Source organism: Chrysochloris asiatica, unplaced genomic scaffold, assembly GCF_000296735.1.
Source record: "Chrysochloris asiatica unplaced genomic scaffold, ChrAsi1.0 scaffold00100, whole genome shotgun sequence".
Taxonomy (NCBI): Eukaryota; Metazoa; Chordata; class Mammalia; order Afrosoricida; family Chrysochloridae; genus Chrysochloris; species Chrysochloris asiatica.
The window spans coordinates 11,320,255-11,343,320 of record NW_006408618.1 but is presented as its reverse complement, the minus strand read 5'-3'; the positions used below and the strand labels follow the sequence as shown (position 1 = coordinate 11,343,320).

Sequence of the window (23,066 nt, the reverse complement as noted above, 5' to 3'; positions counted from 1 at the left end):
TCTAATTACAGAGCTAATTAGAGTCACATGGGAAGAATTCTAATGATTAGGTATTAATAGCCCTGGTATTTGGTTTAATTCTAATTGCTGTTTTTAAAAAGGTTTATGAGACTCTCCTAGTCCCCAAGAGAACCCAATATATATTTCAATTTTTTCTTCCTAAAGGAATATTAGCTTAGGAAGATAAGAGTTTAACCTTGCTGAGCACTGAATTTTCTTTCAGGCTCTGTCATTGATCCACTGTCAAGCCACAGCCTCATCTCTTAACCTCTTAATGAAGGGAACGATACATGTTCTCAAGGGTCTTCTGCAAGTAAGTAAGTGCATAGCTATCCCTATGAGAGCCTCTCTGGGAAGCTCTTTAGTGCAGTCTTTATGGTGAATGGTTCTTCATTCTCTCCTTCGCTCAGTAGCAGGTATTATTGAAATTTAGAACTGCTGAGCTATTCTATTAATTGGACTGAAATACCCCATGGAGCAGTTCTGCTCTGCACACAAGGGTCTACCGTAAGTCAGAATCAAATCAAGGACAACTAATAACAGCAACTGAGGGGAAACTGTTTTGGATAGTTTGGTGCCTTTGACCAAGAAGGAAATTCAGTTTGCATAGAAAGACAGTTAATCTTGATTCTTGTTGCTGCTCTAGAGGAGGTCCGAGGTAAGAGAAGGATAAGGAGGGAAGAGAGAGTCCCTATCAGTATGGTACCCACAGACAAAGCACAGGCTGTATTCGGGTTAATCCCCTTTACAACCAGCAATCCTCCTCCTGCCGTCTTCCATGCTATTTCCCTCATCATACACATCAATAAACTTGAAACCATTTTAGCAGTTAGCTTTTTAAAGGTGGGGAGGTGGTAAGCTGAAACTTTAGAATATTAATATGCTGCTTTTTTAATTTTATCCCTATCATTGTGGGATGCAAGTCAAGGGATTATCATTGTTTTTCAGGGGATTTTTTTTTTTTTCTCCTAGCAAGGAATCTTTTTCCTTGAGAGTTCTGAACATAAACCGCGGAGAAACACTACTGAGTGTATTTAAGCTTCCTGGTTTTCTCCTCGAAGAGCAATCTTAAGGAGTGGGGACTGTGTCTTACTCAGGGGCAGCACCTAGCTCTGTCTTACCTACAGTGGGTGCTCAGTAAATTAAGGAATTGAATCGATTTCTCTCACCACTGTCAAGAGTAGCAATGATTATTGTAACACACCCCATCCTGCATGACGCTTGAACTGTGCAACTTCAGGGGCTGAGGCTCAGGGGTCAGGTTAAAGAGACACTGTCAACTCACTATAAAACATCAACTGAGTCTGTCCTTTTTCTACTAGAAGAGGACCGATTCAGAAGACCTTACATAAGTTAAAAGGTTTAATTTCAAAGCAGAAAAAATGCTTCTGGAAACTAAAAAGTGTAATATAATTCTGTTTAGTATAAAAGCAAAGCAGATAGTAGTTGGGGAAAAAAACCAAAACCTAAAACCCTGGTAACAAGGTATTGAAAGTTTTCTAAAGTGGTTCTAGATGGAGGCATACCTTTGGGTTACCACAGCGTGAATCCACCACCATTTGTGTACAGGTAATATTTCACCTCACTTTAAAATGCAGTGTTTTATGTAGCATACATCTTGATTGTGCTTTACATAAAGTATTTTCTTAAAAGGCTTTGTGTTCAATTAAAACGGATATATTTTCCTACAGACCTCCTTATAATTTTCAGAAAGACAGCCTTAAAAAAACAACAGGTTCCTTCTTTGTTTCCCAGATGCTATCTGTGTATAAAGCTCATTATAGTGGAGAAACTTCTCCAGCTGTATTTTTTTAAGTTTAAATTGGAAATTTTCTTACAGTTCAGCTGAACATTAGTTCCCAGTTAATCAAACATTGTGACTTTGCTAAGGCACAGCCCATATTTATTAACTAAAATCATGGAACTTTTGAGTTTAAAAGATGCACTATGGTGGTGGTGTGCCATCAAGTCAGATCTCTCTCATAGCAGCCCTGGATAGTGCTTCTGATGCTGTACATCTTTACGGGAGCAGACAGCCTCATCGGGCTCCCTCTGAGTGACTGGTGGATTTGAACGGCTGACCTTATAGTTAGCAGCCCAGTGTGTAACCCACAACTTAGTTTCCTCATTATAAAACAGGAATAATACCAGTAACTACCTCATCGGGTTGTTATAAGGATTAAATGAGATAATGTGTGTAGGGTACTTAGCTCAAATGCCTGGTATACAGTGAGCACTTCATAAATGTTAACTGCTAATATTCTTACTATTTTTAGCATCTACTCCAGTGACTCTCATCAAGAAACGTGTAAACAGAATTCCCTAGGGGTCTTTTGAAAAAGTGATCATTGACCTCACTCCCACAAAGGTGGAGTCTCAATCCATGTGTTGTCAAGAATCTCCCAGGTGTTTCTTACACCAGCCCTGTCTGAGCACTATCAATACCCCGAGCCTTCTCTTTACAGGCTAAGAAACTGCAGCTTACCTTACTTGCCCTTATTTCATGGCAGCCAGTTAGGCCCACAGCCAGGGCTAGAATTGGTCTCTTGACTTCCTGGTCACGGGATCTCTCTGTCATTCCTGCTGCCTTGTGAGACACGTGAAAACAGTGGCTCAGATAGACAATCAGTCCACATGGTGCTGCACACTTTCTTTCTAAAAGCACATGCTTCCGGCACTCCCTGGCCGTGAGGCGCTTGAATGTTGAGTAATGGCAACATTGGCAAAGCAGGAATTCAGTAGAATTTAGTCATTTATATATATACAGGGTCATTCTTTGGAACTGACATCAATAACTAAACAACCTGCACTGTGTAGTAAGGAAATGCCAACTAAGTGTTTTTTCTTTCTTTTTAAATGATTCATACATTCCTTTTTCTTAAAAAATCAAAGTATCTTTATGATAGTGAGAAAATGTCTATGAAACACTTTGAGGAAATATCAAATGTAATTTAATTCTAAAGTGATATTATTCATGTTTGTTTAGCAGAGAACACAGTTGGTAAGATACTGACTGACCCAAAGGTTCTTTGTTACCTGTGAGGGATTTGAAAATGCGGATAGATATACAATCACCTCTGTAATTGACTATACTTATAAATAGGTGTGACAAAGGTCTTGCTAAAGTTGTAGTTCAGAGCTGAATCACTTTAGAAAACTAGGGACCAACTCTTTGGTTTCAGTCATTTCAGACTCCAGAAGCTCTTCCAGGGCCCTTGTTCTGAGAAGGGTGTGACCCTCCCAGAAACGTCTGTCCACTCCCTGCTCACCCCCTGAGTCATCTACATGTGGCGGGAGCGGACTTGTTTCCTGTTGATGTTGACAGTGTCTTTTTTTAACCTATGTCCTGCGTGGTATTTTTGTCTATTTTTGGGGGTGGGGGGAAGGGAGCATGAGGTGAGATGACTGCACTTTGGAAATTCCTACCAATTATAAATGAGCTTGACATTTATCATCTATCTCCATTTTTTAAAGAGAAGAGTAGCTAAACATAACCTATCATTAGATTTTGAAATACCCAAGACTGTGTTCGAACCTCTCCCACTCCCTCTCATTTTTGCTACTGATGGCATTGTTCCTCTCCCGCTGTGCCCCTGCAGGACTTTGCCATTGGCTGCAGGGTTTTCTATATTTTTGTGGGTGGTGATTTTGGAATTTCATCATTTTACTTGCATTAGCTCCCTCCACCTGGGTTGGGGGCCCTTCTCTGTGCCCTAGCCATCTGTTATGACCAGTTCTCTTTATGTATATGGGTCTCTGGGTTTAAGTTTCCTCTCATGCATCGATAGACTAGCGCTGCCTGTATCTCTGTCTCTTTCTGTCAAGACAGTAGCTCAGCCCTGTGTAAATCCTGCCTTGGTTTGGGCTATGGCAAAACATGAGAGACATAGGGGAAGGTGGCCTCATAGGACCATGTGACAACAGGGAAATCACTGCTAACCATAGCCTCACTGTGGGAAGGCCTTTGGCTGCTTCTAACACATCTCCCAGGTCAGAATATTTATACCTTTGGAGAGAGTTCCAACTATCAGATTTTTGAAAATCGAATGCAAGACTTGCATTTCTGGTAAGCAGTAGCGCTTGGAGTAGCGCTGTGAGATCCCTGATCGGGTTCTGATCTCCCTCCAGAACGGCCACCCCTTCCATCCCTGCCCTTCTGTATTCCAGGGTATCTTGGGTGGGCTTCAGTACCTGCATTTCCACCCAGGTGACTAGCTTAGCTCCAACCGGCCCTTTGTGAAGTTTACTGCCGCTTTTCGTGCCACCCATAGAGTTGTATGTTCTGTCAAATGTGTGAAAGAATATGTTTCCTTCATTTCTGATTCAGTATCTTAGACCCAAAGAACAGGAAGCTGGTGGAGGGCTCTGTGGTTCCCGTGTGCCAAGGCCTGTGGCAGGTCAACTCAATCCGAGGATGAGAGTGGCAGAGATCACCCCTAGGGGGTGGTGCCTTCAAAGCTGAGTCTCACGAGTCTTGCACAAAAAGACTTGTTCACTGGGCTGGTTTTGCACCATTATTGAATTGCTAGAATTGATGTTCACAATGGCATGGCCCACACGGTTGCTGATTTGGCAGATGGCTGCACTTCTCTTTATTCTGCCTGATGAGCTGGGAGGGGCCCTGGAACGGCACCTTCCTAACTCCAGGTGTACTTCTTTGCTCCTATGTTCACCTATATATCTAAAATTTTGTACTGCTTTTAGAAAAATTATATTCTGAACACAGTAACAAAGCCCCTGTTATCTCAGCCAGAGGCAACAGATGGCATATTGGGGCTTCTTCTAAGTGTAAATGCTATCTGCCTTCAGGCCACACCATCTTCAGGGCACTCTTGTGGTATCCATCCTCTGTGTCTGTTCTAAAGAGATTCTTTCTTCATCACTGAGCTACTATTAGCAAATTGCAAGTCCTGTATGAGCTGTGGACATGGAGCTTGAGGTCTCTGAGCCTGCTAGTATCCCTTTAACCCATTGTGGGGATAAGCTGACGAACGCTAGCAGGCTTTAAGAAAAGAAGTACAGGGAGTTTGTGTGGTTAGAGCTGGCTATAATTTGTTTCTAAGCCTCAGGAGAGGAGTTTTAAATCATGTAATTAAGCACCAGAGATTTCAGTTGGAGAAAAGGACATCTGGTTAATAAATTATTTTTACATATGTGGACAGTTAATTTTCAGCAATTATAACACAATAAAAATAGTATACAGATAATGCCAAATAAAATTTATTCCCTGACCCAGAAGATCTCGCCAGATTCTTCAATGCATTGTAGTCATCATCAGTGGTGGTCCCCAAAGACTGTCTGTACAATTTGGAAATACCATAGCACGTATTGTAGGTAAAAAGAATGTCAAGAGACAGACGTTCTGGTAAATGTGAACCAGATCAGCAGCTGCCCTCTATTTTGACAAGTCATTTTTCACTGTGGCCACTGTTCTTAGACTTCATTAGACGAGGAGTTTTCCGAGAGCTTGGGAAATCACTTTGATTAGGGCTGATGGTCCTTCAGGGAAATTAGTGTTCAGAAACTAGCAAGGACGCTGAGGTGCTCATAGTTCTGTGGGGCATATGTTGGGAATGTCGTATCTCACGCATATAGAGAAAACACGTTCTGTCCATAGCGTACATGCATTGTTGCCGTACCCACTAAGAAGGGAGAGGAATAAGTGAAATCGGGATCATTCAGACCTTTCCGGATGGTGAACAGTAGCAGGGCTGTGGGGGTTGTGTTTTCCATGACCAGGCAGAGCTAGGCTAAGGCAGACTCAGAAATCCTCCTCTCCCCTCCACCCCACACGCTTCCTCCTTTTGCAGTTGGCTTCTGTCATGACTATCAGTGGATAAACCTCACTTGGCTAAAAATGCGTGTGAATATTTCATGGTGATTGACAGAACTTTGTCCAAAACACGCCAATTCAGATCCTTTTAAATCTCATTTAACATTTGATACCAAAGGTCGCACACACTCTGCAGGTGTTGTGTGTGGTGCACAGCGCATACAGGAGACCGTGAGATTATATGGGACTTAACTGAAAGCACGTCAATCATGGGTCACACTACAGTGTCGTCAGGTATTTGTTCTAATTGTTTTCGTAATATATTTTCAGTTGTTTTGTTTTTCTAATTTAATTCTCTCACTCTGTTGTCTTGACTGTGAACTGCTAACAGTGTTAAACTTGATGTAAATAAATGAAGCCCTGGAAAGGGACTGCTGTCTGCCTGTTGTCTCACAAGGTTTGCCAACTTGTGTTTTGTTTTAAATAAAGGTTGCAATATTTTATTGGCAAAGTAGGCTTAAGATTTGAGTGTGTCACCATAATGTTGTCAGGGAATTTAAGCAAAATTTCCTTCTCTGTCTATATAAAATGGATAACTAGAAGATGGTGGTGGTGATTACGTGTTGTTTTTCACTCATAGTGATCCTGTATAAGATTTCTGAGGCTATAAATCTTCACAGGAGCAGAAAGCCTCATCTTTCTCCCGTAGCACTGCTGGTAGTTTCGAACTGTCGACCGTGAGATTAACAGCCCAACTTGTAACCACTACTCTACCAGAGCTGATTATCTAGAAGGTAAAGAAGTTGATTTTAGAAGCATCCATCTAGCATGTTCTTCAGAAGGATCTCTATGGGGTATATAATCCTCTGGCCTAAAGGAGCTCAGATTGGTACAGAACTTGGGTAGTGTGTGTGTTCATCCAACGTGAGGTGACTGCAAAATGATACATCTTTTAAAATAAGTTCTGAGGACAATTCCAAATAAGTATAAAAATGTTTTGAGCCAATAGAAACATTCTTTTTTTTGGAATCCTAGTGTGGTGCTATAGGATGAACTCTGGCCCAACCGTGATTAGCAGCCCAACACATAACCCCGTATACTAGCTGGGCTCCTGTGGTTTGATCAGATAGTGTAGTGGGTTAGGTGTTGGGTTACTTACTGACAAGAAGGTTAGCCGTTTGAGCCCACCAGCTGCTTTACAGGATAAAGAGGAGGCTTTCTGCTCTCATAAAGATTTACAGCCTTGGAAAAACCCTGTACAGGGTCGCAATGAGACGGAACCAACTCACTGTCACACACCACCACTATAAACACCTCAAGTACCATGTCCTGACCCTTTCTAAAGATTTCTCATTTTATCCTCACAACTGAGCTGGGTTTTACTAAAGTGAAAACTGAGCTGAAATAGTTTTGCCCTGGTCTCACTGTGATAAGTAGCAAAACCATGATTCCACCCAGGCTGTCTGGCTGCACAAAATGTGTTCAGACCCATTATGTTCTGCTGCCTGTCATTCCCAAGGTAGGAGGTTCCCATCCTGTATTTATGAAAGAAAAAGATCAGCTGTTCTGTATGCCTGTTGAAGTGCGCATTTACAGAGTTTAGAGCAGGCTAACAGGACAAGGTAGCCTTCCCAAGAGGCTCTAGATTTTGACAGTGAGCCAGCATCCTAGACTGGCCTCCTGTTGGTCAGGTCATGTTTACTTTTGTCCCTTGAGTGGTATGAAACTAAGTTCCTATAATTCACTTATGTGACTATTTAGGACCTGATGCAGTTTGAGCTTGGGATAGTATTTGAGTCCATGAGCACAAATAAGGGTAACCTGGGGAAGAGACAAGGCTTCCCATTTCACAAGGGCTACAGGGGAGAGGACTCCGGGTGTGCCACTATAGGATCAACACTGGGCTGCAAACCACATGGTCAGCGGTTCAAACCCATCCACTGCTGCTTGAAAACTCTATACAGCCTCGCTACATGTTGAAAACAACTCGAGATGAGCCTTGGTGGCACAGTGGTTAAGCACCCAGCTGTGAACTGAAAGATCACAGTTCAAACACACCAGCTGCTCCATGGGAGAAAGATGAGGCCGTCAGCTTCTGTAAAGATCACTGCCTTGGAATTGTTGGGCGTTAGTTCTACTCAGTCCTGCCAGGTCGCTATGGGTCAGAATCAACAATGGGTGGGAAAGGTGGGACTGGAGGGCCACCTGAGATAACAAACGTCAGAGGGAAGACGTGCTCTTCCAGAAGAGGGGTGGACAGGACAATCAGAGAAATGCAAGGCACAGGGCTGGACACTTGACATATTACAGGAGTAAAACGTTTCTATATACGAGGAATATGCTGAGGAAGCCTCTCAGTAACTGGACTCAGTGGATACGGTCCCAAAGCAAAATTACCTGGCACTTGAAATATTGTGGAGCGAGCATGGTTACTATGTCTCAGTAAGAAAGTGGACCAAAGACTTTAGAAAAATACAAAATTTTAATATCTTTATATAGGAAATTGTCATGCCTATGCCCCCAAGTTAAAAAACAAACAACATGTGTAAGATACAAGCAGAATAAGCCTTAGTTAAGATTTTAAAAACATCTGTGCACTTTATCCTCAGCCTGTTCACATGCAGAAGCTGTTCAGCTTTCCTTTGGGAATAATAACTTGAAAACTACCCCACCCAGTCTGCAGACCTGACGTGCACCTTATCCCAGGCTCAGCAGGACTTCACTCTTCCTTCTCTTTAGCAGGAAGGTCCTGCAGCCTCTGAGATCCAACTCTGAGCATCTGCATGGAAGAGCTAAGATGCTAAGGAGATCCTTCACAGAATCCCAACAGCCCTTGGGTTTCTCCAACCATTTGGCCCACACTTTAGAAAGCGGGGATTGAAAGCACCAAGTGATTTTTAGGAAAGGGCTCTGCCTCTGATCAGAGTCCTTACTTTTACACACCAGTGTGTTTGTAATTGCTGGATGCCAGCCTGCCTTTTCTACACCTTCCAGTTCCACACAGTGCTAACGGGCCTGTTAATGAAGAGACGTCAGCTTAAGGGAGTCTTCATCTAGCCCTCAAGGCAGGAAGTAGTTAATTCTCTGGGAAACAGATTTGCAACCCTGAGAAGAGAAGAGCTGTTCCTCCTTGGGCACGTACACCATCATCTTGGCGATTTCTTCCAGCGCCTCTTCGGTATACAGGAGCTCCTGGCTCAGGAAAGCATCACGTGCACACAGCCTCACATGACGGTACTCCAGTGGCAGGAAGGGGATGAAGAAGTCAATCAGGTGTTCCTTCACAAGACGGCTGTGGCCAAAGCCACTGTCTGAAATCAAGTGCCAAAGTTACATACAGTCTCACCTTCCTCGGCTGAACCCACCTGAGTTTTAAGGTGCCCCAGTCCTGAGACCCAGACCAAGTTTAGATCTCATATGCCAATTCGGTAGAAAGCTGTGTGATCCTACAGCGTATATTCCCAGGGTTAGTACTAATTCTCTGAGAAGGAGTTCAGCTTCTTGGAAAAGCCAACCGTGGGATCAAAGTTAGTACCTACCCAGTGCTGCCAGGTGAGATGATCATACGGCTGTCCTCTGGTACCCTGTCTGTTTTATTCTAACCCATACCCATTACTCCAACTGTGGCTTTGAACAGAATCACAGCTTCTTTCTGCTTGACTGGGAATCAGTTACCTGTGGACTCTGCAATCTCCTCCTGGAGGTGTGGCTCCAAGTGTTCCATGGTAATGTCTTCCCGGGAGTGTCCAGACCTCAGCAAATTCAGGACCACCTCATTGATGATACTGCCTCCAAGGTTACTGGAAGACATAGAAGAGCTTGTTAACAGATTTTATTCTTTTATATTTAGCTGCCAATGGGTCAATGCATTGGTGCTTGGAAGAATGAAGATTCAGGGCCTGGGCATTCTGCAAGGGATATGAGTCTTCAAAAAGTTCATGGACAAATCCCATTATCTTTTCATTCCATTTGTCCATGAACTTTCTGAAACCCCCTCATACTGTCAAAGAGGTCTTTGTCTTTGCCAACCATCCTTCCCATCATGGCCCTTCTGACAACTGCTGTGCCAGGTGCTGAGTGCACAAAGATGGGTGCCACGTGGTTCTTCCCCTTGCCTTCAGAGGCGCAGGGGGTGCACGTGTATGTGATTCCACCGTGGCAAGTGCAAATGTCAGAACAGCTGAGGTCTGCGGAGAAGCTTCAGAGGAAGAATAAGACTTCTGATCAGATGTAGGTCTTTTAGTGCTCATCAGACCTGAGGCACAGGTGTGTCTGAGGGCCTGTGGGGGGCAGGGCTGGCAAGTTGCTTGGAGCAACTGGAGGAGCAGAGGCATGGAGGGCTGACCAAGGCTAGGGTGAGCGGATGTTAATGTAAGGGCTATGGAGAACCACTGAAGGATTTTGAGCTTGGGAATATGGGCTGTGGACTTACCTAATTATCCTTATTTCCTAAGATCATCCTAGATTAGACCAAAGAGGCCCGGGATGAATGTTGTGGTCCACATTTAAAGGTGATGAAGATAATGGAGAAGAGAGGGATTTGTGAATTACATTTGGGAGGCATAATTGATAGAACTTTAACTGATGGATGTGAGAAATGAGAGAAAGGATGTCAAAGAAAGTGTGTTGGCCTTGGACTGCCTCCCATCCCAATAACAGAAGCAGAACATAAGAGAAGGCTAGAAGTTTGGTTTTTTACACATTTTGAGTGTTTTCATTTGCCTGTGATCTCTCTAGGGGTTGTGATATCATTGTTGTTAAGTGCCACTGGGTCAGTTCCAACTCATCTTGACCCTGTACAGGGTTTCCAAGGAGCGGCTGGTGGGCTTGAACTGCCGACCTTGCAGTTAGTAGTCCAGTGCTTATCCTACAGCACCATACCATTGTTGTTAAGTGCCGTCGAGTCAGTTCTGACTCATAGCAACCCTGTATATGGTTTCTGAGGAGCAGCTGGTGGGTTTGAACTGCCGACCTTGCAGTTCACAGTCCAGTGCTGATCCTACAGTGCCACACCCAGAGTCCACTACATCTTGGGGCAACTGGAATTAGGGTCTGCAGTACAGGAAAGAGGACTGCCTCGGTTAGTGATAAGAAGGAGATAAAGGGTCTGAAGAGAAGATGAAATCTTAGAGCTGGGAATGGAGGCAGTGACCCTCCTGAGACCTCTGCATACTTCCCTCCAACCACACTGTTGTTCTTCCTGGGGTTCTGGCCTCGCCATTCTTGTACATACCTTCTACATACCCATTAAACAGTGTGCCCCTCAGAGCCAGCATTTACCTGGGGCCATGAGCCCCAGTGTGAAGAGTTGGGCCAAGGGCAAGGGCAGTCCCTCCTCTTTGCTCAAGTTCTGCTTCTCAGTCAGAAGTCCCCCGATGCCTGCACATGGGGAAGCTGCTGCCCCACTCCCCTGCTGCAGGCAAGTCACCCAGGCAGACCATCGGCACACACAGGAGTGGCCTCAACTGCATCAGCTGAAGCAAGAGCTGTCCCACTGCCAAGGGACGGGTCCATCCTGCCCCTCCCCACAAGCCTGGAGGGAGATGAGTGGGGTTCACTCACCCCACCCTATGGGCACAGATTCCAGAAAGCCACCTGGACTCTTAAGTTTCTTGAGATCAAGAACTTTATCTGATACCTAAGGAACACCAGAGCCCAGCTCTGTACTTAGCTCGGTGCTAGGGCTCAGCAACATTAATGATTGAGTCAAGTTTCAAGTCTCCTTCTTTGAGGTCTGGTGGCTAAGGGAAAGGGCTGATGAAATGAGATGCTGACCTGCGTCAATGTCCAGAGAGAGGGCTGGCCATTAAAGGTGCTCAATAAATTTTTACTAAATGAATGGATTTCTCTGCATATTTGTCTCTTTCACTCTCTCCCCACCCCCAAACTTCTCTCCTGTTTTGCCCCATAGCCAATGGGTCTTTTCTTCCATCATGTTAGAAGGTTTTCTCTCATCCACTGGGATATAACCTGAGAACCCCCACCACCACCATACCCCTCAGGCACTGCCACTCTGGTATAAACATTACCCCTTGAGACAGATGCTGTCCTCATAGGTGTCCCTTCCACATCTTCCCAGGTCACCTAACTGTGAAGTCTGAGGGGACCAAGGGACCCGGAAGCATCTTTAAAGGCCAGCGCTGTCTCTGGGCACTGAGGTATGTCAGCATCTCATTTCATCAGCCCTTTCCCTTAGCCACCAGACCTCAAAGAAGGAGACTTGAAACTTGACTCAATCATTAATGTTGCTGAGCCCTAGTTTCCTCATTCATAAGATGAGAGAATTGGACCAGACAATCTCAGATGCCCTGTAGTTAATGGTCAGTCAAACACATGAGGAGCCCTCAAAAAGTTCGTAGAAAATGGAATGAAAAGGTAATGAGATTTCTCCACAAACTTTTGGAAGCCCTCTAGTATATTCATGGAGTCCTGGTGTGGCACTGTAGGATAACCTCAAAATCGGCGGTTCAAACTTGCCAGCCATTCCTTGGAAATTCTATACAGGGTCAGAACAACCTCAACGGCACTTAACAGTAAATTTATATAGTTCTTTTAAATATTCAGAGGCCTTTTTCCAACAACAGCAGCTAAAAGTAAACAGCTATAATTATCATCTTCCATTTACAGCCTCACCAAAAAAAACAACAGTGTCCAACTAGGGCTCCATATTCCTGATCTACCACTGACCACTGTTCTCTCAGCCTTCTACGTTGCATGCTATTGAGCTGACCCTATAGGACAGAGTACAACAGCCCCATAAGGTGCCTAAGGCAGTAATCTTTAAGGGAACAACACTATCATATCGTTCTGTGGAGCAGCTGGTGAGTTCGAACTGCCAACCTTTTCAGTTAAGCACTTACTCACTGTGGCACCAGAGTTCCTACTGATTTCTATACTTTCTTGTTGTTGGTAAGTGCCATTGAGTTACTGGACTCTGATTCATAATGACCCTGTGTAGGATTTCTGAGAAGTGGTTGGTGGGTTTGAACCAGCGACTTCGGGGTTCACAAGCCAGTACTGATCCTACAGCCACACCAGAAGTCCCTATACTTGGTATAAGTGGGTTAAAGTCGTCAGTGCTGGTTTTCTGGCAACTGACAGGTGGGGTTTGGTTCCTCCAGCTCAAATGATGAATGGGCTTCTGAAGACTAGACCATGACACAGTACACTTGCTGCTTCAACTGGCCCTCCTCTCCTTCCTGCCACCAGGGGGCAGGCCAGTGGGGCCACGAATTTTCCAGGCCCTTCAATAGAGGCTGCTTTGGAACACTGAACCACCTGTGCTTTTCTTTCAGGTGAAAATCCTTACCACCTCTGAGGGGGTGGGAAAACCTATCTTATTGTAGAAATCAATTCTGAAGTGTCAAATACAGTCTTCCCTACCCTTAACTAGGAGTACTGATGTGACACTGTAGGATAATGCACTGGACTGCAAGGTCGGTGGTTCAAGCCCACCAACTGCTCAGAAACCCTACACAGGGTCACTATTGAGTCGGAACTGCCTCCACAGCACTTAACAACCCTTCATTAAGCAACTGTGGAGTCCACACCGACTCAAGGCAACCTCATGCATATCAGAATAGAACTGTGCTCCATAGTTTTAACAGCTGATTTTGGGGAAGTAGATTCCAGGCCTTTCTTCTGAAGCGCTCCACTGTTGTTGTTTGTTGTTAAGTGCTATCGCGTCTATCACTAGAATACCCTAAAACTTTCCTGCATTTAAGGCACGCCCTAGCACTGGGGTGGAGTCCGGATATGTTGCTGTAGGATAAGCACTGGACTGCTAACTGCAAGGACCACTCACCAGTTACTCCTCAGAAACCATGTACAGGGTCGCGGTGAGTCAAAACAGACTCTCAAGAGCACTTAACAACGACAACAACACTGGGGTGGAGAGTGAACAACCCTGCCGTATACATGGGTCTGGGCTGGGTGGAGAGCACAGGCTTCATGCAGACACAGGACTGCTGAGGGTGCACTACACCAGAACCGGAGGCCACATCTTTCTAAATGTCACTCTCCCAGGGATTGCCCTCCCCAGGAGCAAGCATGCCTTCTCCATCCCTCAGGGTCATCTTCCAAGTGGGGAAGCTTTCCCTGAGTGGCTCTGTCCCAATGAGTCCAGACTGCTGGGCCAGGTAGGTCAGACCACTGGGGGAAAGGGTAGCACTGGGCTGGCGGAAGACACAACCAGCGGGTCAGTGACCAAATTACTACCAAGGCAAATGTTTGTCTAGAGACAGCAGTCACCTTGGTCGAATTAGGAAATCTTGGCATAGGTGATGAAGGGTGCAGGTTTTCCAAGCTGATGCCTGGAGCGTGGTCGGTGGAAGCCAAGTGGGGGAAAGGTCACCAGCACCTTGGGGGCAAGAGTCAGTGCAGGACCAGGCCTGGGTGGGAGGGACGGATGGACCCAGCTGCAGTGGGGAGACCCCAAAGAACTTCAGTGCTTCCTGCGTTAGTGGTCTCTCAGACTTTCTTAGGCTGGGTCTGCATTGGGGTAGTGGCTTCAACAGGAATGACTCAGTAGTCTCCCAGGTGCCAAGATTCCCCACCCCCACTTTCTCATCTTACCCAGGTGGAAAAGACTTGGGAGGGCTATTGTGCCACCTTTGCATTTGGGAAAGAAGAGAAGGATGTGGCAGTCTTCTTCTGTAAAGATTTACAGCCTCCCCAGGGGGCAGTTCTAGTCGGTCTTATAGTCACTGTGGGTCTGAATCACTCCACTGTAGTGGGTGTGGTTTTCTGGGTATTTGGGGACCTCCACACTGGGACACCCTATACAGAGTCGGAACAGACTGAATCCCATGCAGTATGCTGATGAGCCACACCCAGGGCTGCCTGAGAGGGTAGCTGTTACAGAACCTCGGTGGAAAACTCGAGTTTACTGTCCTCACTTCTGGATTCTAGGCACTCAGATTATGTCAGAAAATCTCTCTCAGCTTTTCTCTTGAAATCACTCAGGAGTGATTCACCTCTTCACCATGCTGTGTAGTGTCCCATAAGCCTTACTGGCCAGGGAGGACTTGCTATCAACACACCAAAATCCCAACCCAGCAACAATTTAAACCATTCCAACTTGTCTTGTGGGTTCTGAGTGAAATAAGATCTGCCTTTAACAGTCACTTCTGTCCCAGGTTTCAGGCCTGGATGAAAGTTCCAGCCCTTCCAGCTTCCCCACCCTCACAGAGTGCTTTAGGGAATGGCCTGATGCATGTCAGGAGAGAGACTGGGGTGGAGAGGGAGACCTTGGTTTCTACTCGGAGTCTGCAAGAAGCTGCTTGTGAAGCATTTGAGTTGGACTTTTTAGTAGGGACCCAAACTTGCTTTCTATTTAACCTAGTGGGACTCTCCCAGCTAAGGCCTCCTTAAAAGATGGGGTTGGGCAGGTCGATTTCCATGTTTGTTTCTTACACAGCTATTGTTAAGAGCCGGGGGCACAAAAGAACAAAAAAGAACTGTAGTGGATAAGTGGCTAGACACTGCCTGGTCATGTGGCAAACCTAACTAGGGGTGCTCAGAGAGAAAGAGGGGACTTTTTCATTCAACAGTTATGCCCTGAATTTCAGCTCAGTGACTTCCTCTTATATTTAGGGAAGCAATGGACCTTTCTAGGCTGGAAGGAGAACTGGCCCGGCTACATTTGATTTTCAGTTAAAGTGATGACTTGAAAACTTAATGCACTTACAAGAGGGGACCCCAATGTGAAAGCTCCTCTACCCCAAGGAAGCTTCCTGTTCATTGGGGAGCTGAGGAACCCCTCATATTCCTAAGAGAACCACGCAGCCTGGGCAGAGACCTAAGGGAAGAACAGCTTTTCTTTCAGGCCAGTGTGTGCCTTGCTGGGTCACAGTCTCTTAGAAGAGCTTTGGGGGAAGAATCAGGGGCAGGAGAAGGCAGACCTTAGGCTTCCCAACCCCTGCTTCCACCCAAACAGGCTTATGTTTTCTGTACTCTGATTTGTCTTGGTTTCTCTTTAGGAAGATCACAGGAGCTCTCCAACAAAGATGCCAGGAACTTGAGCACTCAAATTATGTCAGAAAATCTCTGGACAGGGGTTCTTTACTTCTCTCATCTCCTACCCCTCCTGACTATAAAGTTTTTCAATCTCACCTGAGAAAAAGAAAGATGGATCTTGGGGTCTCAGCCCTGTGGTTCTTGAGGGCCTGGTGCTCCAGATGTGGTCCAAGGGCCTCTAGCAGCTCTGGATGTAGCTTTTCGGCCTCATCAAAGATGAACAGGGTCTGGTGGCAGCGCTGCTGTGTCTCCCGGATCTGGCTGAACAGCTCTTCCTGCACAGACAGGATAAAGGCAGCTGCTGGAGGCAGTGGGAAGCACAACCACACTCCACCCCTAGGGCCCTGGTGGGAGCTGGGCTTCCCTACTGGTTTGAACTTGTTTGGTCATGGCTAATGCATGGAATAGACTTGAATGTGTAAAATGTGGGTGTACCAAAATGCTAATCTGAAAGGAAAAAAAATTATAGGTTAAAACACTGGAATGAGAGCCTCAAAAGAGGCTTAGTGAGCCCACACCAGAGCCTGATGCAGGAGACTGGATTATCATCGGGACTGTGAAGAGCAGCACCCATTCAGTTAGTGTGCTTAGCTGCCAACTTTGAGGGGAACGGGGGCACTGCTGTTTTTGACTCTGCCTAGCAAGTTGGTGCTGTGTGTTAATGCACTGGACTTTAAGGTCAGTTTGAATCACAAGGTCGGTGGTTCAAGCTCACCAGCCACTCCTTGGAAACCCTATACAGGGTCACTATGAGCCCAAACTGACTCAACGGCACTTAACAACAAGAGATGTGGTTGCTATGCATTGCTTTCTAAGAGAGGAATTAAATTTCCATGCTGGTATACCCCTATTTTATAAGTTCAGTCTCTTCGTATTTGACTTCATTGTCAAATGACTATGAACCGGGAAGAATTGATTCAAAGGCCTGCTTTCCCCAGGACACCTGAGAGATCATCTGTGGCTAGGTACCACCCCAAAATCACCTAATACAAACCTCTAGGGGTCCTAGTGTGGTACTGCAGGGTAAGCACTGGACTGCTAACCCACAAGGTCAGCAGTTCAACCCACCAACAGCTTCTCAGAAACTCTCTACAGGGTCACTATGAGTTCTCAGGAACTGACTTAATGGCACTTAACAACAACAACCTAGGGTGGAAAATTAATGTAAAAATGTATTGTCATGCTAACAAGCTTCCCAGCTGGCTCCTATGTACCCTGAGGCTTAGAAGCCAAACTATGTGGAGCCTGGGCAGATGGAGAGTCATGGTATGGAGTAGTGAGAAGCCTGCCCGCCATTGGGGACAGACCCCAGCAAGAGCCTACACCTCTCTCCCGTCAGGATGAGGCCCGTCCCAGGGAGTGGAAGTCAGGCTGTGGTACTAGGGTGAGAGAGGGGAGGCTCAAGTGCTCAAGCAGCCACCATGCCCTGTCCTAAACTGTGAGCAGCTGCTCTGCTCACAGGCACCCATGTGTGTAGCCCACCCAACCTATAACTGGAGGGTTTCCAAAGGGGACTTTGAGTTTCCTAACCCAAACAATGTCATAAGCCCTGAAATGAAAAATAACTCCTTTGCAGAGCTCATCAGGAGAAGAAGACAAAGAATATCCTATTTGGTTGGGGTGGTGCTTACCAGAGCACACCCTCAGTGCCCATTTCTAGCATTTGTGGATGCTGACTTCACTCCCAGTCACCTGACTGTGTGTGTGTGAGAGAGAGAGAGAGACAGGGTGTGTCTCAGACAGGAAGCTAGGACCACAGTCCGTCAAGCAGTTCTGTCACAGGCAAGGTGAGATAGCTCTTCTTAGGATGAGCCCTAGGACAGCTAGGGTGCAGGACAGTCCACCCTGCTCTGGGTCCCCAAGGCCATAGTGAAACTGCAAGGTACCCTGGGTAATCTCTGTCCACACAGACTTACAAAATCTTCCCAGGTTAACACTTCAAATATTGGAAGTGAAAGCCAATTTAGGTGCAGCCACCTCTGCCACGCTGCATGGGATTTTGTTCTTCTCCTGGCCGACATTTAATACTATGTGTCTGAATTAGAAGAAACTCAAAATAGTAGAGCAACTAAAAAACCTTTTGTCATCTACTTGCTAGCATTTAGTAAGCCACTATGGAAGATGGGGAATCACTTATAATATGTAACTTTTTCTTCTGCCTTAAAACTTTCTTTAACATTCCTTTCGCAACTTTCTGTCCAATATAATTACAATGACATAAACAACATGCTGCTGTTAAGTGCTGTGGAGTTGATGCTGACCCATAGACGACCCTATACAGGGTTTAGGAGGAGCAGCTGGTGAGCTTGAACCTCCTTGCAGTTCAAAGCGACCTTGCAGTCTAGCATATTAACCCATAAGCACCAGGGAATCTTGAAGGAAGCAAACCAAAATGCCAACTGTGTCCATGTGGGGCAATTATGATAAATGCTGTCCATGTGGGGAGCTGATAAAGTTTTTGCTTTTCTTTGTTCCCTATTTCCTGCAAATCAGATCTCTTTCAGAACAGAAACATTAACACATGGATTCTTTATTTCAGCTCCGCATCTGGCCCCCTGTGTATGGCTGGTAATAAGACAGAACTTGGGACCTGGGGTGTTTGGAACTTTGGCCTTTTCCCCAGATGTTTAGGGTTTCCTCTGTGTGCAGTAGGTGCAGTGGACGTTGCCTGTCTGTCAGAGGTTCTCTTGACAGTTGCCTCCCCCTTCTGACCACATACTCACTCCCCAGGTTTCTCCAGCACCCGCCCGCCCACCTTCTTATAAGGAAGAGCTGAAGTCTCCCTCCCAGCCCAGAGACTTGCTCAGGACTCCACCTCCAGGCCCGCCCTTTCTGACAAAACCACCCACCTGGCCTCACCTTGTACAGGTCCACATATTTGGAGTGAGGAAAGTGGAACATGGTAATGAACACTCTGACACAGTCGCTCCTCAGCCCGTCCCGGTACAGGTTCTCTGCTAGCAACCGAGCCACAAAGTTCTTGCCAGTGCCGGACCAGCCGTGGAAAGACAGAGCCAGGGCTTTGTCAGGCCGGGGTGTCTCTACATAACCCCTCACTGCTCTCAGGACCAGCTCCTGGGCCAAATGCTGACCGTGCAGCAGCACGTTCAGGTCTGACTCAAGGCCTAGAGAATAAAAAGGAGGCCACAGTGAGAGGCACCCACAGGTACAATCCTCATCAGACTCAGGGACGGCCGACAGTTACAATCCTCATCAGACTCAGGGACAGCCAAGAGACAGTCTCTCATTTGGCCCTGTCCTTGTCATGCTGAAACCGACTGAACCACTGACACACCCAATACTTCCAAAGCAGTAGTGAGTGACATGGAAGGGAAATGTAATATTTGTACTGTCTTCCCTGTACTCGGCACTGGGTTAAGTGCTTGGTATTTCATCTTCACAATAATTCTGCACGTTAGGTTTTATTCTTTCCGTCTAAAGCTGAGGACACTGAGACTTGGTGAGGACTGCCTGCCCACAGTCCAACCAGAGCAATGAGGGTACCCAGGCCCTTGGGGAGCAATGGGCACATTGAGGGCACAGGTACTTTGCTAACTGTCTTCTGGGTCAGCAGAAATCCAAATAGATTTCCTGACCCAGAGTCCATATTCTGTCCTGGACCAGTCCCTGTCCCTGGACATAGGACTTTCTCAGGATATCACTGGCATCTTTGCTAAGTGACCTAATGTCTCAAGTGGGCCTCATTTATGGAGATGGAAAGACCTGGGATCTGGCAAGTTCTAGGTAAGGAAACCACTCTGGAGAAAGCAGTTTGAGGTACTGTTTTTAAATTACTGCTCCTTTATCAGAATATGTTCAGTCTTGGGTCTAAAAATCACCCTGAGAGTCAAAATGCAAAATCAGCAGTGATATGCAAGTCCAGCCATCTGAACTAACAATATACAAGAGGGACAGTCATGGTTCACATTGCAGCTGGACTTGAGAGAGAATGCACAGGCATCTGACAGTTACTATGAGCTCATTTTATAATCAGAAGCAATTGTCTCTCTCAATCCCACTGATCCCACATATGACTAGGAAACCCACATTGCACCACCCAGAGATTTGTTGGCTAAAAGTCAGAAAGGGCCACTTTAAATCACAACTCATAATTCCCCCTCAATTCTCCCAGTCAATCGTCCTAGCATCCCTCTGAGATGGACAGCATGGGTGGTGGTGTTCCCACTTGGAGACAAGTGAGGTGTTCTCATTCTGACTCTCCTACAGGGTCATGGGACATGTCGGATGATAAGTTAATAATCCTTAGAGAATGTGGCACACAGTAGGGGCTTGCTAGCTATTCGCTATTCTTTTCCCTTCAAGACTCACATAATTGCAGTCTTGACTTTGATTTTATGATGATGACCCCTGCTGTGGGGTGGTTGCATTGGATGATGAATGGTCCATTGCACACTAGCCATTTCCCATGAATTGCCCCCTTCCCACCCTTTTCCAGATCAATAGCCCCTTTGGGCACCGTGGGAACTCACCTGTGAAATTGTTAGAGATCCTGCAGTCCCCACTGTCACAGCAGGTCTGAAAGCGGCAGTACCATCTGGTCAGCACTGCCAGATACTGCTGGCCCAACAGGGAAATGTTCCAGCCTGGAAAAGCATAGGCGGTGATACAGGAACAGAAACTCGGCCAGAGAAGCTGGGCACTCCCTCCCTGCTACACAACAAGGCACAGCAGTTCCTCTTCCTACCCTCTGTCCTGTCTCCGGACCCCTCTTCACTGCTCCCCTGGGCCTTCCTGCATCATGCCAGTTTTGAGGATGTCTATGGCCTTGGTATGGGCTTCTGGTGTGGCGTTGCCGGTTAATGCAGTTAACTGCAACGTCAGCGTGGGCTGTTAAGGCCGGCAGTTCTAACTCACCAGCTGCTCCTTGGAAACCCTGTACAGGGTCGCTATGAGTCAGATCCCAACTCGATGGCACTTAACAACAACAACAACAATGGCCTTGGTATGGAGTCCTGGTGTGGAGCTGTGGGTTAATGCGCTGGACTGCAAATCGGTTTGAATTTCAAGGTCAGCGGTTCAAGCTCACCAGCTGCTCTTAGGAAACCGTATACAGGATCGCTATGGGTTGGAACCAACTCGATGGCACTTAACAACAACAACATGGCCTTGGTATAGACCCAGCTACTGCAGAGGTTCAGTTTATTCAACAAACATGCTTAATATATGAGAGGGCTTCAAAAGATTCATGGGAAAGTGGAACAAAACGATAATGGGATTTTTCTTCAAAAATGGCATTTTTCTATGAACTTTTTGAAGCCCCTGGTACTATGTGTGAGAAGTGTAAGAAACCGAGACCCTGCAGACAAGGTGTTTGTGACCTAGGAGGGAGACAGACAAGCTGGTGAGTCTTCTTCGTACTTGCTTTGGGTTCCAAAATAATCTGATTGGAGCCAACTCCAGTGGCCTCTAAATTTTTCTGTCAACTGAAATTTGAATATATTCAGTCTTGACAAAAACAAAGCAGTCACTGGAGTTTAGAAATCCCTTTAGTTACATGACAGGTGTGCCTAGCACTTGTTACAGGGTTGGATTTAGAATTAATGAGTGGATAATCTAGACTGGCAGAGCTCAGAGGTCATCTGGTCCACAGCGGTGACACCACAACCATGCCACATGACTGGTCAGTGCTAACGTCCGGCCAGGATTCCAGCCCAGATCTCTGCCCCCTGCATGTACCCACAGAGAGCAGCAGAGGCATATGGGGGGTGGGAGACAGTCACCAGACTTGTCCACACAGGGGGCTTTCCTTAAAGCCATCAAGAAGGTGGGTCAGAGCAGGCCCTTGGAATAATGCCAGGGTGGGCTGATGGCAGAACAGGGCATGTGGACAAGGTGAAGTGGGGGAGAGCAGTCAGGCCACTTCGAATTCATAAGGGATGGGGATGGGTTGATAGGGTTTCCTGGTCCCCTAGAGACTGCCCTGCCTTCAACGGAACAGTAATGCTGGCTGATAAAGCGCCTGCCTGGTGCCCCAGATTAGGAAGGGCCAGGGCAGGAGCCATCCCCTGTGACCCACATTCAACTAGCCTCTAGCCAGCATGTCCGTCTCCCGCCTTCTGAAGCCTCGTCTTACCCAGGAGCTTTTCGGCCGCCGCCCCGTGTTCCTCGCAGTCCTTGGGCCACACCTGGCAGCTGAACAGAGTCCAGTACCGCTTGGACAGGGCCCCAGCCGCCTTCAGCCGCTCCTTCAGGCCCTGGAAGCTGGGCCAAGCCGAGCCCAGCTCCTCGGTACGCTCCCTCGGGTTCACCGTCCTTTCGTGGCCCGGCGCGCCCGGAAGCAGCAGCAGAAGGAGGCAGAGCCCGAGCGAGCGCCGCGGGCCGCGCGACATAGCAAAGCCCGCACCGCGCTCCCCGGGCTGTTTCAGCTTGTTAAAGTCGGGCGGGTGGGCTGGCTTGCGAGGCCGGATTGGGCGGGGTCTGCGTTGTCCCGGGAACCTCAGGCGGGCCACTCCTGCCCGCTCGCCTCCCTGGTGACCAGGGCCAGCGCCTGAGCCCACTGGAAACTAACTCCTGCTCGGCTCGCATCCCGGAAGGCATCCCGAGGCAGCTGTCAGGCTCCACCCACCAGGAAGAAGTCTATTCTCGGGTGTGATTTGGGTTTCAAAGAAGGTCAAGTGGGGCATTGAAAAGGTCTCTGCCTCTGCTGATCACCATGCTGTAATCTGAGGCCTACCAAATAACTGAACCTGCCATTGCCCTGTCCCGGGTCTGCCAGATCAGCTTCCTGTCAGTATCAGGCAAAACCATGTCATCCAGGATCATTACTTTGGGGAGGGGACTCAGCTGCAGAGACCCTGGAAAGGAAAATGGGCGTCAGGCACACTTCTGAGGTAGCCCTGGCTCCTCTGAAAGGGGAAATGAAACGTCTCAGCAGTCAATAAAGACGCAGACTCCACCAAAAATAAGAGGAAGTAAATGGCTTCACTCTGTAAAAATTTTGCCTTTGAAAACCCTCACCAAAGCAACCCCCAAATTCGATGCCCTGGGATCCATTCTGACCTATTAAGACTGCAATCCTTAATGGAGGAACCCTGAGGGCTCAGCTGTTTGTAGTACTTGGCTGATAACCAAAATATGTACAGTCTATTCATAAAGATTTACACTATTAACAACCCTATGAGTGAGGGCAGTTCTGCTATGTCCTGCAGGGTCATGATGAGCCCAAGTTGACTACACAGCAATGGGCTTGCCTTTTAAAATTTTTCACACAAGCAGACTGCACATCTTTCTTCTGCAGAACGACTGGTAGGTTTGA

General features: G+C 46.8%; 1 protein-coding gene across 1 annotated transcript; it reads right to left on the bottom strand.

The window, feature by feature from the left end:
* Window positions 1-8,833: 8,833 nt before the first annotated feature.
* Window positions 8,834-22,140, bottom strand: TOR3A (torsin family 3, member A). The gene is made up of 6 exons (XM_006867083.1): window positions 21,885-22,140; window positions 20,281-20,394; window positions 18,650-18,915; window positions 15,887-16,065; window positions 9,449-9,573; window positions 8,834-9,084 (listed from the first exon to the last, which is right to left on the bottom strand). Exons 1-6 carry the CDS (start codon window positions 22,138-22,140, stop codon window positions 8,834-8,836), a joined length of 1,191 nt encoding a protein of 396 aa, XP_006867145.1.
* Between the last annotated feature and the right edge of the window lie 926 nt (window positions 22,141-23,066).